Source organism: Anoplophora glabripennis, unplaced genomic scaffold (genome assembly GCF_000390285.2).
Source record: "Anoplophora glabripennis isolate ALB-LARVAE unplaced genomic scaffold, Agla_2.0 scaffold1310, whole genome shotgun sequence".
Lineage (NCBI taxonomy): Eukaryota > Metazoa > Arthropoda > Insecta > Coleoptera > Cerambycidae > Anoplophora > Anoplophora glabripennis.
Window position 1 is genome coordinate 28,789 of NW_019417417.1, and position 13,350 is coordinate 42,138.

The 13,350-nt window shown below is 37.9% G+C and overlaps 1 protein-coding gene and 1 pseudogene across 1 annotated transcript in view; one reads left to right on the forward strand and one right to left on the reverse strand.

Annotated features, from left to right (window-relative positions):
- Nucleotides 1-360: 360 nt before the first annotated feature.
- LOC108914572 lies at nt 361-984 on the forward strand (annotated as a pseudogene).
- Nucleotides 985-3,609: 2,625 nt separating this feature from the next.
- Nucleotides 3,610-13,350, reverse strand: part of LOC108914574 (TWiK family of potassium channels protein 7) — a 22,872-nt gene continuing 13,131 nt past the window's right edge. Inside the window, exon 6 of the mRNA XM_018720408.1 lies at nt 3,610-3,934. Coding sequence (XP_018575924.1) covers nt 3,773-3,934 — 162 coding nt within the window. The 3' untranslated portion in view covers nt 3,610-3,772. The remainder of the gene's footprint in view (nt 3,935-13,350) is intronic.

The following is a 13,350-nucleotide window of genomic DNA, read 5'->3' on the forward strand; positions in this document are numbered from 1 at the left end:
AAAAAAGATTTGCGTTTGTTCTCCTATCGTTTAACTTGTCAGCAAGAACTTCATGAAGTTGATTTTCCGCGACGGGCTGTATTTTGTGAATGGTTTTTAAACAACTACGGTGAACTTCATAATATCACCTTTTTTTCTGATGAAGCCTGGTTTCATTTCACTTTCTGTAGCTCCTTTAATTGTTTGCTATTGTTATCACGATTATTCTTTAAAATAAAGTTATATAGTCATTAACGTTATTGAAACTGACAGCTGCTATGCTCGTTGAGAAATGAGGTTAAGTTGGTCGCTATAAGCTACTCCCTACGTCCAATGTGTCAGAGCTAACTTCGACCACGTTTTTATTTGAACGCTCGTTAGAAACTGAAAGAAAATTTCCGTATCCATTAGATATAAAACTTCAAGTAGAAAATAAAAAGATAATTGTTGAATTTGGACAGAGAGATGGAATAAATGGTAAATAAAAAAAAGAGGGAAACTGGCTTGTAGCTTTTATTTGTTTTAGTTGGTCATATGTCCTGTATGCGGTGAATGGTATACCAGTAACTGGTTGCCAAATGGATGATGGACAAGATGCCATGCAATTTTTACAAAACAGAAAATTATCCTATTACTTTAAAATTTGGTAGACCAAAAATGACGACAAATGAAAAAATCTTTTTGGCGAATATGTTCTATCCCTTATTTGCCATCGCAAGTCAGCTTAGTCCTGAGCCGAAGTCATCAGGGATAGAAGTTCAAGAAGCAGACACATTTCGCCTTAATTGTTTTCAGACTTTAACCGGTGTTAATGTAATGGTGGTTTCTGATCCTCAGCAAGTAGGGGTTGAAATATTCTTAAAGCGAATTTATGAAATTTATGCAGATTATGCTTTAAAAAATCTATTCTATTCATTAGAAATGCCTATAAGATGTGAATTGTTTGATAGTAATTTAAAAAGCATACTTGAACAAATAGAAAAATCTGGTATTGCTAATATATGAAAATTATTCTTTATTTAATTTTAATTTAATATTTTATGATATGCACTCAAATATTAATAAACGTGTAATATATTAAATATAAATCGATAATTCATCTTCGTGTGGAAAGTTGAAACAAGGTATGACATAATGGCATCTGACAGTCGGGACAGAAGTAGCGGGTTTCTTTACATAGGTACACATTTTCCTTGGTCATCACGCTTTTTGGAACACTCCACAAACTTTTGTAGGTTTGGTTTTCTTCTCTGTTGATGGGAGAACTTTAGGAAAGTGTCTTTCAACAATTCGTAGGGGGTTGGGTGAATTTCCAGGCCGACTGGATAATATGAAGAAGAAATGGAAATTAAACCACCCGAATTATCTCGGGTTAGTAATCTGAGATCTGAAAGCCAATTCCTAGTTAACGCGGAATATTAAGGGAAAGGGTTAGTATCAAAAATAATAAAACATGCAGACTAAGTAATTTTACCGTTCACTGGTTCGATCATTCACTTAACAGAGCCTTAATGACTCTGGCCCGAATGTTTAGTTTAGAGATGGGTTGCTATTTCATAAACTACTTTTTTAACAGTTAATAATAATAATTTATTATCCAAAAAGACATACAATTGGTATAGGACTAGTCGACACGAAATATCAGATTTAAATTAAACGGTACCTCAAAATAACATAAAACGTGTGTAATGAGTAGAAAACTTAGAATAAAATTTAAAGCCTATTTATTGATACAGCCTAAAACATAATCTAACAAAGTAACAACAAATAAACTAACACAAGTATAAATCTACCATTATTTGCTACTGAAAAACTCGTTACTCGAGTAAAAACTATAAAAATTACTGTATATTCATTTATTTCAATATTATTTTCTTCGTCATTTGTTTACTCTTTTACATAAACAAATTACTTTTTGTTTTGGAAAATTAATATTCAGATATTGACAAATGAATCCTAGTAGGGCATTCCAAGGGTTGAGAATAATGGTGTATCTAGATTTGAAATAAGAACACTGATATTTCACAATTTGCAATCTAGAAAAACTTAATTTCCAAAAAATATACATCTGTTTGGGGACTAAAATAGTGGATCATAATTTGATTTTTATTTATTCTTCTGAATCATTCGATATGCTAAATCAATACTTGATTATACAGGGAGCCTGGTAACTATCGAGAACCATTGATGAAATATTTCAGTGAATGGTAATATAGAGCTTGATCCTTAATAAAAAAAAAACAGTCCACCCACCGGAAGTGCTCAAACTCAAACTCAATATTAGGGATTCCACTCTACTCGTATATAGTGCAGAGATTTAAAAAAATTATTCAATTCATCTTTTTAACGTTTTTTTTGTAATTTGCTACAGAAAATAAATTGATTATACAGGATCATAAAGATATTATCGACTCTTGAAATTAATTCACCTGCCCCTTGGTCGCTCGTGAAATAAAAATTGTCATTCGTTACTGTCCCATTGTAAAATTCAATTGTCAAGATATTATACAGCAACTGAGTTCACTGCCCATCTGAGGTACGTACCTGATAATCTCTTTCTGAGCATCTATTAATAAAAAGTGAATTCTTTTCACGTTTTGAAAAAGCATTTGAATTTGGAAATATTTTTTTTTTATTTCATAGGGTTTCAATTATCATTACAAGCACATCTACTCAAGGACTTTTGAAATTAAATAGGAAGCAATTGTATTCATTCCATATATGTATACAGGGTGGCACAAAAGTATGGAAACCCTTGAATAACTCGTCAGAAGTGCATTTTCTTGAAAAATGATATATATAAAAGTTTTAGGATTTGTCCCTGGCTATTCAATGGCGCCCTTGTATTCAACCTTGACCTTGACCTTCCAAGTCATTTCAAGATCAAAATTGATTTTTCAAATGGGAACCCCTATTTTTTATTGCAGATCTGGAAAGAGCAGGAAATTTTACGTGCAAATATAACCTTGACCATGACTTTGACAATGACCTTCAAGGTCAAATGTGGGTCGACTTCCAAATGTCCCGGTACGGCAGAACTTTCGAAGAATGCATTTTGGGAAAAAATGTTTCAGACAAAAGTGTAAGGATTTTTCCCTGACTGTCTGTTGGTGATCTTGGATTTAACCTTGACTTTGACCTTCAAGGTCATTTGAAGGTCAAGTGTTATGTTTTTTAAATGGGAACCCCTATTTTTTATTGCGGATTTGGAAAGAGCAAGGTCATTGTCAAAGTCATGGTCCAGACGTAATTAATTAATTAGTAATTTTTGGACGTAAAATTTCCTGCTCTTTCCAAATCCGCAATAAAAATAGGGGTTCCCATTTAAAAAAAACAATTTTGACCTTGAAATGACCTCGAAGGTAAAGGTCAAGGTCGAATATAAGGGCGCCATTGAATAGCCAGGGAAAAATCCTAAAACTTTTGTATTTACAATTTTTCAAGAAAATGCACTCTTGACGAGTTATTCAGGGGTTTCCATACTTTTGTGCCACCCTGTATATAATATTCACAAAGGGTTGTAGTAAAATGAACGCCCTATATGATTGAACCTAAAGCAACATAATCACTGCATACTTCATGAAGAGAATCTAAGCAACAGAAATAAAAAAAAGAAACTAACGCCCTGTAACTTTTTTGCGACATTTTTCGTTTAAGCAAGTTTGGTTAAATCGACACCATTTAGGTTATATAGATCTAGATCATATCTTTGAAGTATGTAACATTCGTTAGGTGGCACCCTGTACGTGGTTAATTACAGTTATTTTTAATGCATCAGAGAGAAATTTTGTTCTTAGACGGAACTTTCGTAAATAACAATCTGAACCATTTGCTGTTTATTATGATCCGTGGCATTAGTCGTGATATCCCTTATCACAGCCTCGATAGCATCCTCCCATTCCTTTTGTTTCGCACCCTTGTGTTTCCTATTCGCTGATTTTCTTGGCATAGTTACCTAAAACATAAAGCTCATAAATAAATATAAACCAGACAGAAAGGAAAGTACCATAAAAAATATTTATTATGCAATAGGGCCAATAGGCACAATAATGGATCCATGGATCCATTATTGTGTTAATGGTATAAGTATGTAAATTGCCGGACAATGTCAATTACACATTATACAGGGTGTTCTAAAAAACACTAGCATAAATTCAGGGCCTGATAGAATTTCAAAAAATATTGCAATTTGTTCCTAGGAACTATGGGCGTATCTTTTTCCGTTTTCAAGATACAGGGGGTTGAAAATAATTTTTTAGAATCTAGTTTCGGTCCTATCTTCCACAAAATTCGCCCAAATGAACTGAAATTTTGTTATGTGGGGTTTCTGAGGATGACAGATGCTCTGGAGTTATTAATTTTTGGCTATATCATACAGAGCGTTTGGTGCAGTACTCCGCGGGAACATTTTAAGTCCTAACTTTTTTGAGGTTAATCTTTTCGCCCCTTTTATCACTTGCTATTATGACAAATTTTATTCTAAACAAAAAGTTCTAATCTAGTTGCTATTACCATTAGTTTCATTAATAAAACTCAAAGTCAAAGTTATTCTTTTAATGGTAATGATAAAAAGTAATAGTTAGTTTATTTCTGGAAAAGATTAACACATACTGAATACAATTGAAAAAAGAGAAACAACAATGTCGTGTTATATGATCGTTTGTGCCTAATATTTGAGAATTATGGGGAGATTCGGCAACGTGGGCTCGCCGCGAAGACGTCGAAGCAGGACTTCGAGTCCAACGTCGAGCGCCATGTCGCGGAATATGACCATTGCGTAGTGTTTGATCGACATGGGTCCGCGGTAGAGACATCGGGAGTTCTAAACGAGCCCCACGTTGGGCGCCATGTCGTGAATTATGATCTGGGATGTTGGTTCCCTTGTCCTGGGTCGCGATAGAGACGCACGGAGTTGAAATGGATCGTCACTAGGGACGCCAGGTCGCAGTAGATTCTCAAGTGATTGTGGTCTGTGGTGGATATGACCTACAGACGTGGTGTCTAGGACATGAGCTCGTGGGGGAGACCTCGACGAAGAAGGTCGAGCCCCACGTCGAACGCTGTGTCGGGTTAGACTTTCTAAATAGGGACCACTTAGGCGGTGATCGAATGTTCGGGGGAAATCATGAGAGTGGACGGGCGATGTACCAGAATTGCTTAGATGGAAAGAGCCGGCTACGTCACCTACGACATAGTCGGCTAAAGGGTTTTCGCATGCCATAGCACCCGAACGAGATGCGCATTGCTCCCGCTGGGTACCATTTCGTAGAAAAGCTGTGTGTACTGTATCGCCGTCGCCAACGGCTCCACGTTCCGGAACACCCGCGAACCGTGGTTGGGCTCATGGGATTCCCCGGACCCTACCAGTTGGTACGTAGGTGTAACCTCGTCCCGAGTATTTGTGGGTGACCCACTTCGTGGTAACTCTGGCATGCTACTCGTCTCCGTGGGCACGTCTTGAGGGATACTCGATGTGGTATTGGTAACTCGGATAGTCGCGGACCTCAGCCTGTACGGCACTGTGGCGTCGCCGCGCCGGGTACTACTACGACCTACTACCTTCGGATCCTCCAACTCTCCACGGAGCACCGAGATAGCGTTCGGGGGGAACGAGGTCTCGTCCAGCTCAATCTTGATCATATTTTCACGATCTAATTTGTTTTTGCTCCGAAAGTCTTGTAGATATACTGACTCTACTTTAAATATGGGTCTCTCGAGGGAGCCCTAAGAAGCAAGGACAACTTCTGCTAAATTTGGAAGTACGCCGCCGCAATGACGTGCGTACTATTGCTTTGAACCCGTGGGTCACAAAGAAAATGCCTCGTAGGGGTTTGACGAGGAAGGTTACCTCGACGAGTGACCGCCTAGAGGTTTGACGAGGAAAGTTGCATCGGATTTGCAGATCTCGATTGGTCTGAATAAATAGGACTCGTAGGAGCCTATGTGTATACTCTGTACCGAGGTGCGGGTCTCTCGATGGAGCCGGCACGATCGGAATCAAAGTCTTCGTCGGAGGTTCTCAGCCTCGGACGGTATGCAGGTCTCTGGAGGAGCCTGAAATGTATCGCTGTTCGATGCAGGGGGCTATCGAACAGGATCTTCGCCTCAGGTTGGGCTACCTCGGGCGGTACGCAGGTCTCTGGAGGAGCCTGGGGTATCGCTGTGTCGATGTAGGAGGCTATCGCACAGGATCTTCGTCGGAGGTGGTCAGTCTCGGACGGTATCGCAGGTCTCAAAAAGGATCCTGGAATTTACCGCTGTTTCGATGCAGGGGGCTATCGAACAGGGTATTCACCTCAGGCTAGGCTACCTCGGGTGGTATGTCTTGTGAAGCGAGTAGTGGTTGCTAGGCACTAAAATATCCGCGTCGAGGAATGGCAGCCTCAACGGGAGCCTCGTTAAGCGAGCCTGTGAGCTTGAGCTCCAAAAGGTCTTGAGTTTGATGACAGGGGTTTTTCAATCAAACCGTGGAAGATATGTTAAAAGTATATACAGGGTGGTCGCGATGTAATGGGCCAAAATTCATGACTAGATTCCTGACGTGAAAATATTGCGATTTAGACAAACTCACCTTAGTCCAAAAGTTGATACCTACAGAGATACAGGGTGTTTAATGCTAAATATTATTTTAGTTTTTTCTTATTTATTTCATAATAAATGCTCATATCGAGATGAAATTTTGGTATTAGGGGTTTTCTGGGGCGAGAGATTGAAATATATCCATGGTTTGCTTGTAGCTCATAGAGAGCGCCACCTGCGCTAGGTCGAATGCGTTGAAAACGACAGAACTTTTTTATCTTTCAAAAATCTAATTCTCAGGTAGCAAATTCTGATTTTACAACTTCTTTTACACAAAAAAGCTATACTTTTTGATAGTCGCTATCTTGCACCGTTCTCAAGATATTTAGCTTTGGTAATTCGAGTAATCAAAATAAGGTACGAATGTCAAAAAGAACAAGAGTTTATTTCAAATTATAAATTGTGATGAACAATTGAATATCGAATATTACAATAAATGTTCAACATGTCCGCCTCCAACTTCAATACATTTATTAACGCGTTTGTTCAAAGACTGCCGTATTTTAAAATAGAGATTCTTGTTACGAAATGATTCGGCGGCATTTACAATTTTCTGCCATAGCTCTTCGCGGGTGTTTATAGTTTCTCTATAGACAACTGATTTCATGTAGCCCCAGAAACAAAAATCCATAGGATTAAAGTCAGGACTACGAGGAGGCCATAATATTCGACTCCCACGACCGATCCAACGATCCGGAAAAATGTGGTCAAGATAGTTCCGTACTCTGACAGAATAATGAGGGGGAGCTCCATCTTGCATGAAAAATAGATTTTGCCGTGTATTCAGTGGTAAATCGTCGAGGTAGTCAACTAAATGGTGCTGCAGGAAATCTAAATACAAGTCACCATTTAGATTTGGAGGAAGCTCATGTGGACCCAAAAGGTGATTTCCTATGATTCCGCACCAAACATTTATCTTAAATTCATGTTGGAAGTGACGCTCACTGACTACGTGAGGATTTTCATTATCCCATATGTGCTTGTTTCTAAAATTGAAAATTCCTCGACGAGTAAAGGTCGCTTCATCAGTGAATAGTACATTATCCAAAAATTCCTGGTCAAGGTTTTGCTGATTGCGCATAAAATGAGCAAATTGTAATCTAGCTGGTAAGTCTGCTGCTAAAAGATTTTGCACGGGTGTAAAATGGTAGGGATATAAATTTTCCTTGTGAAAGATTTTGAGAACTGTTGTTTTACTAACACCGGTTTCTCTAGCTACCTGCCTGCTGCTAACTTCTGGATTTCCTGCCACTCTTACTAAAATTTCTTCTTCTTGGTGAACTGTAACAGTACGCCCTGCGTTGTCTCTTTTAGGACGAAAACTACCAGTTTCTCCAAGTCTATTAAAAAGTTCTTGAAATAGTTTCCGATTTGGTTGCCTTCTATTCGGATACAACTCTGAATACCGACGAAGCGCTCGACGTCCAACATAATCTGATTGCGCATAAACGCAAACCATATCGCGCATTTCTCCATTTGAAAATAAATTATGGCGTGGCATGTTATCTCGCACTACGATTTAGATCATAAAGTAAAGAATACTTTTAATAAGGCACGAATAATACTGTAATATTACTGACAGCACTAAGATAAGTGGAAAATGTCAAAATTGGATTTTAACATAAGCCTACTTGAAAATTTTTGCCGATTTGTAATTGAATGCAAATACATTGGAATTTTCAATGGCAAATTTTACGAGAACGGTGCAAGATAGCGACTATCAAAAAGTATAGCTTTTTTGTGTAAAAGAAGTTGTAAAATCAGAATTTGCTACCTGAGAATTAGATTTTTGAAAGATAAAAAAGTTCTGTCGTTTTCAACGCATTCGACCTAGCGCAGGTGGCGCTCTCTATGAGCTACAAGCAAACCATGGATATATTTCAATCTCTCGCCCCAGAAAACCCCTAACACCAAAATTTCATCTCGATATGAGCATTTATTATGAAATAAATAAGAAAAAACTAAAATAATATTTTGCATTAAACACCCTGTATCTCTGTAAGTATCAACTTTTGGACTAAGGTGAGTTTGTCTAAATCGCAATATTTTCACGTCAGGAATCTAGTCATGAATTTTGGCCCATTATATCGCGACCACCCTGTATTGAACAGAATTAACAGACAATAAAGGTTCACAATTAACAAGTTATTTACCATGAATAAGATTTGTTACATTTCGCTCTGTATCGCTTTCTTCGTACCATGTACTCCCACTGTAGAACTGCAAACGTCGGAAGTAGACGTTCGCTCGCTTTCCTCCGATCTCCACACTTTTGGCGGAACGCTCGTGAATCGTCCGCCAAAATTTCCAGTTAAAAGCGCCCGTCGTCGCTGTCGACGTCGGATCTCGTTCCCCTCTGGCCTCTCCGAATAGTCGATGTCGGCATCGGGGATTTTGGAGTTTTCACCCATTTTCAGAAAACTCTATCCGCGGTCTCGGCTTAGGCTACCGAGCATCGCATCCAACCGCCAGAGCGGTGGGACCCTCGCAAGACGGTCCTTTCGGCCCAAAGACGAAAAAATTGGAAACATCTGTGAAATTTTCCCCGTCTTCGTAAAAGGGCTTACGGAGTTCTTAATAATGGATGGATGTAGTTCAACAGTGGACTGGTGATGCACGGCATGAAGTAGTGCCGTGGTTGGAGGGTTCGGCCGAGATCGCGCGGACAACTTCAGCGGCAGCTATGAAGACGTGAAAACCTATTATGGCTTAGCTGGCCGTTAATAGTCGCACGATTCGGCTCGAATTTGGGTATGATGACCACCTAGGGATAATCTAGCGTGGTTTTGAGGTTCGGCCGAGATCGAATGAGCGGAACGGCTAAAAATGCGGAAAACGTAAAATCCGCGTTTCCCCGTATAACGGCGTTTTGGCTCATCCGATTCGGACGAAAATTTAGTAAGATAATGCCAGCGACTTGAGGAGCGCTGCATTAAATTTTGACACCGATCGCTCAATAACTTTTCGAGTTATTGACGATAGCGTCCTTGACCAATTCGAAAGGGTAAACATTTAGACGATAGTTTCCAAATATCGCCCTGAAGCGTCCCGGGGTTCGTCTGCAGGTTGCGAGAGTCGCGGCAGTGGATACTGCGCGCCAAGATGGCAGACCCAGGCGAGATCGGTCGCGATGCGGGTGACATTGGAAACATCGGTGAAATTGGTCTTTTGATTTGCCCGGCCGACGGCGATTAGTTTTGCAACCGTGGCGGGTTTTCGGTTTGGATTGGAAATGTAGGCGAATTTGAGTGTTTCGCCTCCTTCCCAATTCAACGGTCTCAGGCAGGTACAAGACGGCGTCTAGAAGTACACCGAGTGTTCTGAAATCCTGAAGCTCGCTCGAAGGGTGGAATACGACAACAAGAATAACTAATTATTACTGACAGAAAATTAAAATTTAAGGAAAATAAAATCAAAATAAATATTCAAAATGTCCTCCATTTTCACGAATACAAATACATATTCTTTTTTGTAATGAAAACAATGTGTTTTACAAAGGTTCTGAATCGCCTTTTAGATGATTGAAATCATCAATAACCTTTTGTCTCAGATGTTCTGTTGAATTTATTTCTGTTTCATATACTTTTTGTTTGGCATAGCTCTAAACTACATAATCAAGGGGATTAAGGTCTGATGACCTTGGAGGACAGTAAAGTGAAACATCTACACCTCGACTAATCCATCGCTCAGGAAAATTTTCATGAAGCCCTTCTCTGCATACTCGAGTAAAAAGTGGTGGAGCCCCATCATCATGAAATAATAATTTTTTCCTGCTAATAGTGGAATATCATCTTCAATAATTTCGGACAGGCTATTTCTTAAAAAATCTAAATACTTGGTGCCATTTAAATTACCATCCAGAATGTAGTATTTTATTAACTGATTATCTATCGTGGCAGCCCAAACATTTACTTTAAATGAATGTTGAAAATAGGACTCCTTTTTGGCTCTAGGATTTTCTTCAGCCCACAGATGCTCATTATGAGTATTAAACACTGCTGTTCGAAAGTCGCTTCGTCCGTAAAAAGGATAGATCGAAGAAAATTTAGATTATCATCTCGTTTTTCTTCCAGCAATTGACAAAAATCTGTTCGGAGCTCGTAATCACTTTTGTATAATGATATGGGTACACCCTGTTGTTGCTCTTTTAAAATTTCCCAGGTACCACACGGACACATTTGCTCTTTGCGATAATTTTCTGATACTCATTGAGGGCTCCTGAAATACCAAATCTAATATATTATTATTTTCCTCTTTTTCAGCAGTCCATGTAGTTCTTGATCATCCCGAATTTACTTTTTTTGGCTTGAACGAGCCTATCTTCCCGGCATCGCCTTTCACCGGCCAAAAATGTATTTCTGTTTAGTAATCTGCGACCAGGAAATTTTTCCGAATAGGTATCGCCTTACAGCAGCAAAGCTGTTCCCTAAACATTCGCCCAAAGCCAGTAACATATCGGTATATTCCGAGTTTGAATAATTATTACCGTTATTCATAGCGTAGCAAGTAAACATTTCTTATACACGAAATAAATACTTGTTCTGATAATGCAAATAACACGTTCATTTGACCTATTTGACACAAGCCTATACTCGGCGGCCGAAATTATAAAGAGTGACTAATACATAATATAAAAACACTATTACCATAATGCGTATAAAATATAAAATGATTTCTATACGGTTCAATATTATTTATCTTTGTGCCGCTCGCCATGCACATCCGTAGAATCTATAATCGTGTATAGACTGAGTTACACTGAACGTCGATCTATATTTTATCTCTGTCTTTTGCACTTGGTAGGGAATAGGGAAATGCTTTTTTAGTGGGTGTAAACGGACTTGATGTGCCCGACCTGAGAAACGTCATAGCATAAGCGTAGACGAGGGGTCTAATTCCATGGCTATAATAAATTTATAAATTAAAAAAACACAACTGAGACGTTTTAAAATGCTGTAATAATTAAAATTGATCAAAGTTCCGGTTATAGCAAACCGTAAAAAATATTAGATGTTATGTTTTATTATGTTTTTTCAATATTTTCTATATCTTGTTGTCTTTTACGCAGACACGCCAATTGATTTTCGTTCCCGGCACGCTTCATCCCCCTTACTAGTCCAAGAGCTAGCGATGAATCACTATCTATAATTTTGGCCGTCGAGTATAGTTGAAATAAAAAACAATTTGGGATGCTAGCTGCTTGACTTTGGCGCACTATGCCTGGTTTTTCTCGAAAACGGGCAAATTTTAGCACCTCTTACAAGAGCACCTTTTTTGTCATAATAGCAAGTGACAAAAGGGGCAAAAAGATTAACCTCAAAGAAGTTAGGACCTAAAATGTTCCCGCGGAGTACTGCACCAAACGCCTTGTATGGTATAGCCAAAAATTAATAACTCCAGAGCATTTATCATTCCCATAAACCCCACATAACAAAATTTCAGTTCAATCGGACGAATTTTGTGGAAGATAGGACCGAAACTAGATACTAAAAAATTATTTTCAGCGCCCTGTATCTTGAAAACGGAAAAAGATACGCCCATGGTTCCTAGGAACAAATTGTAATATTTTTTGAAATTTTATCAGGCCCTGAATCTATGCTAGTGTTTTTTAGAACAACCTGTATGTATATTATTTTCACGCTTATACTTTATTTTTCTATATCATCACTTTCTTTATTGCACTACTTGGTTACAAAGTCAACTATCTTATCTTTTGCTTGGAATGCATTTATTTTATTATAGGTATATGGTATATAACTTTTCATATCTTACTCAGTGTAGATTTTCAACTTGTGAACTTGGTTTGCGTATGAATAAAAACATAATCTCTGAATTAAATCTTATTATTTCAATCCCCGTTCGGCAACAACATAATTAATTTGAGGTAAATACATCCAAATATCCAGGGTGAATATGAGTACATAACAGGTAAATACATCCAAATCTTTGAGGTAAATACCTACATCCAAATATCTTTTTTATCTTTACTCTCTACAACAGAAAATGAATAGTTGATATTTATAGAACGTGATTGGCTCAAATGTATTATCAAATATGAATTAATGCTCTGTAACTAGGAAAGACTAGGTAAATGTTTTTTGAACGAAATTTTCTTAAAGTAAGTTCCGTCACATCCAGTGATTCTATTAAAATTAAAACGCTGTATAGATGTTTCAAAAGTTTATATGCACCTCTTTGAATTAAAGTGGTTATAGAATATTTTGTAAGAACATAATTGTAGAAGGCCAGAAAAGTCTCGAATACTTACAGCCTACCTATAGACCAAGCAAATTAAATTTTTACTCGAAAAAGTCCTATCCGCTAGATTATTGTAAAATTGTCTAAAGGAACATAATACAAGACATCTCTCATCTCGCGAGTCAAAAAATTTTATTGGACAACTTTTCTATTTAAACAAATAAGTGAGGAAAACAATTTTTTCACTTTGCAGGAAACCATCAATTTTAGCGAAAACTGACTCTCAGGCAGCTTATAGGGAGTAAAATTATCTACAAAATGAGACTTGTTAAATTAAAATCGGTTAATAAACAAAATAGTTATTGCAAAAAAAAACAAGAAAAGTGCCCATTTTTTCATTTGTTTATAACTATCGCATTTATTGTTAAAATTTTATAAAACCTATGACAAGTTGAGGGTTTTGTCATACTTTAAAAGTGTGTCAAAAGAGGGCGCTGTAGGTGCAATAGTTTTCGCACAATTCTATTTGTTTATAACGGAGGCTCCAAAAGTTATGAACTTTAGGCCTCTGTACAGGCGTTAATTTTCAATCAA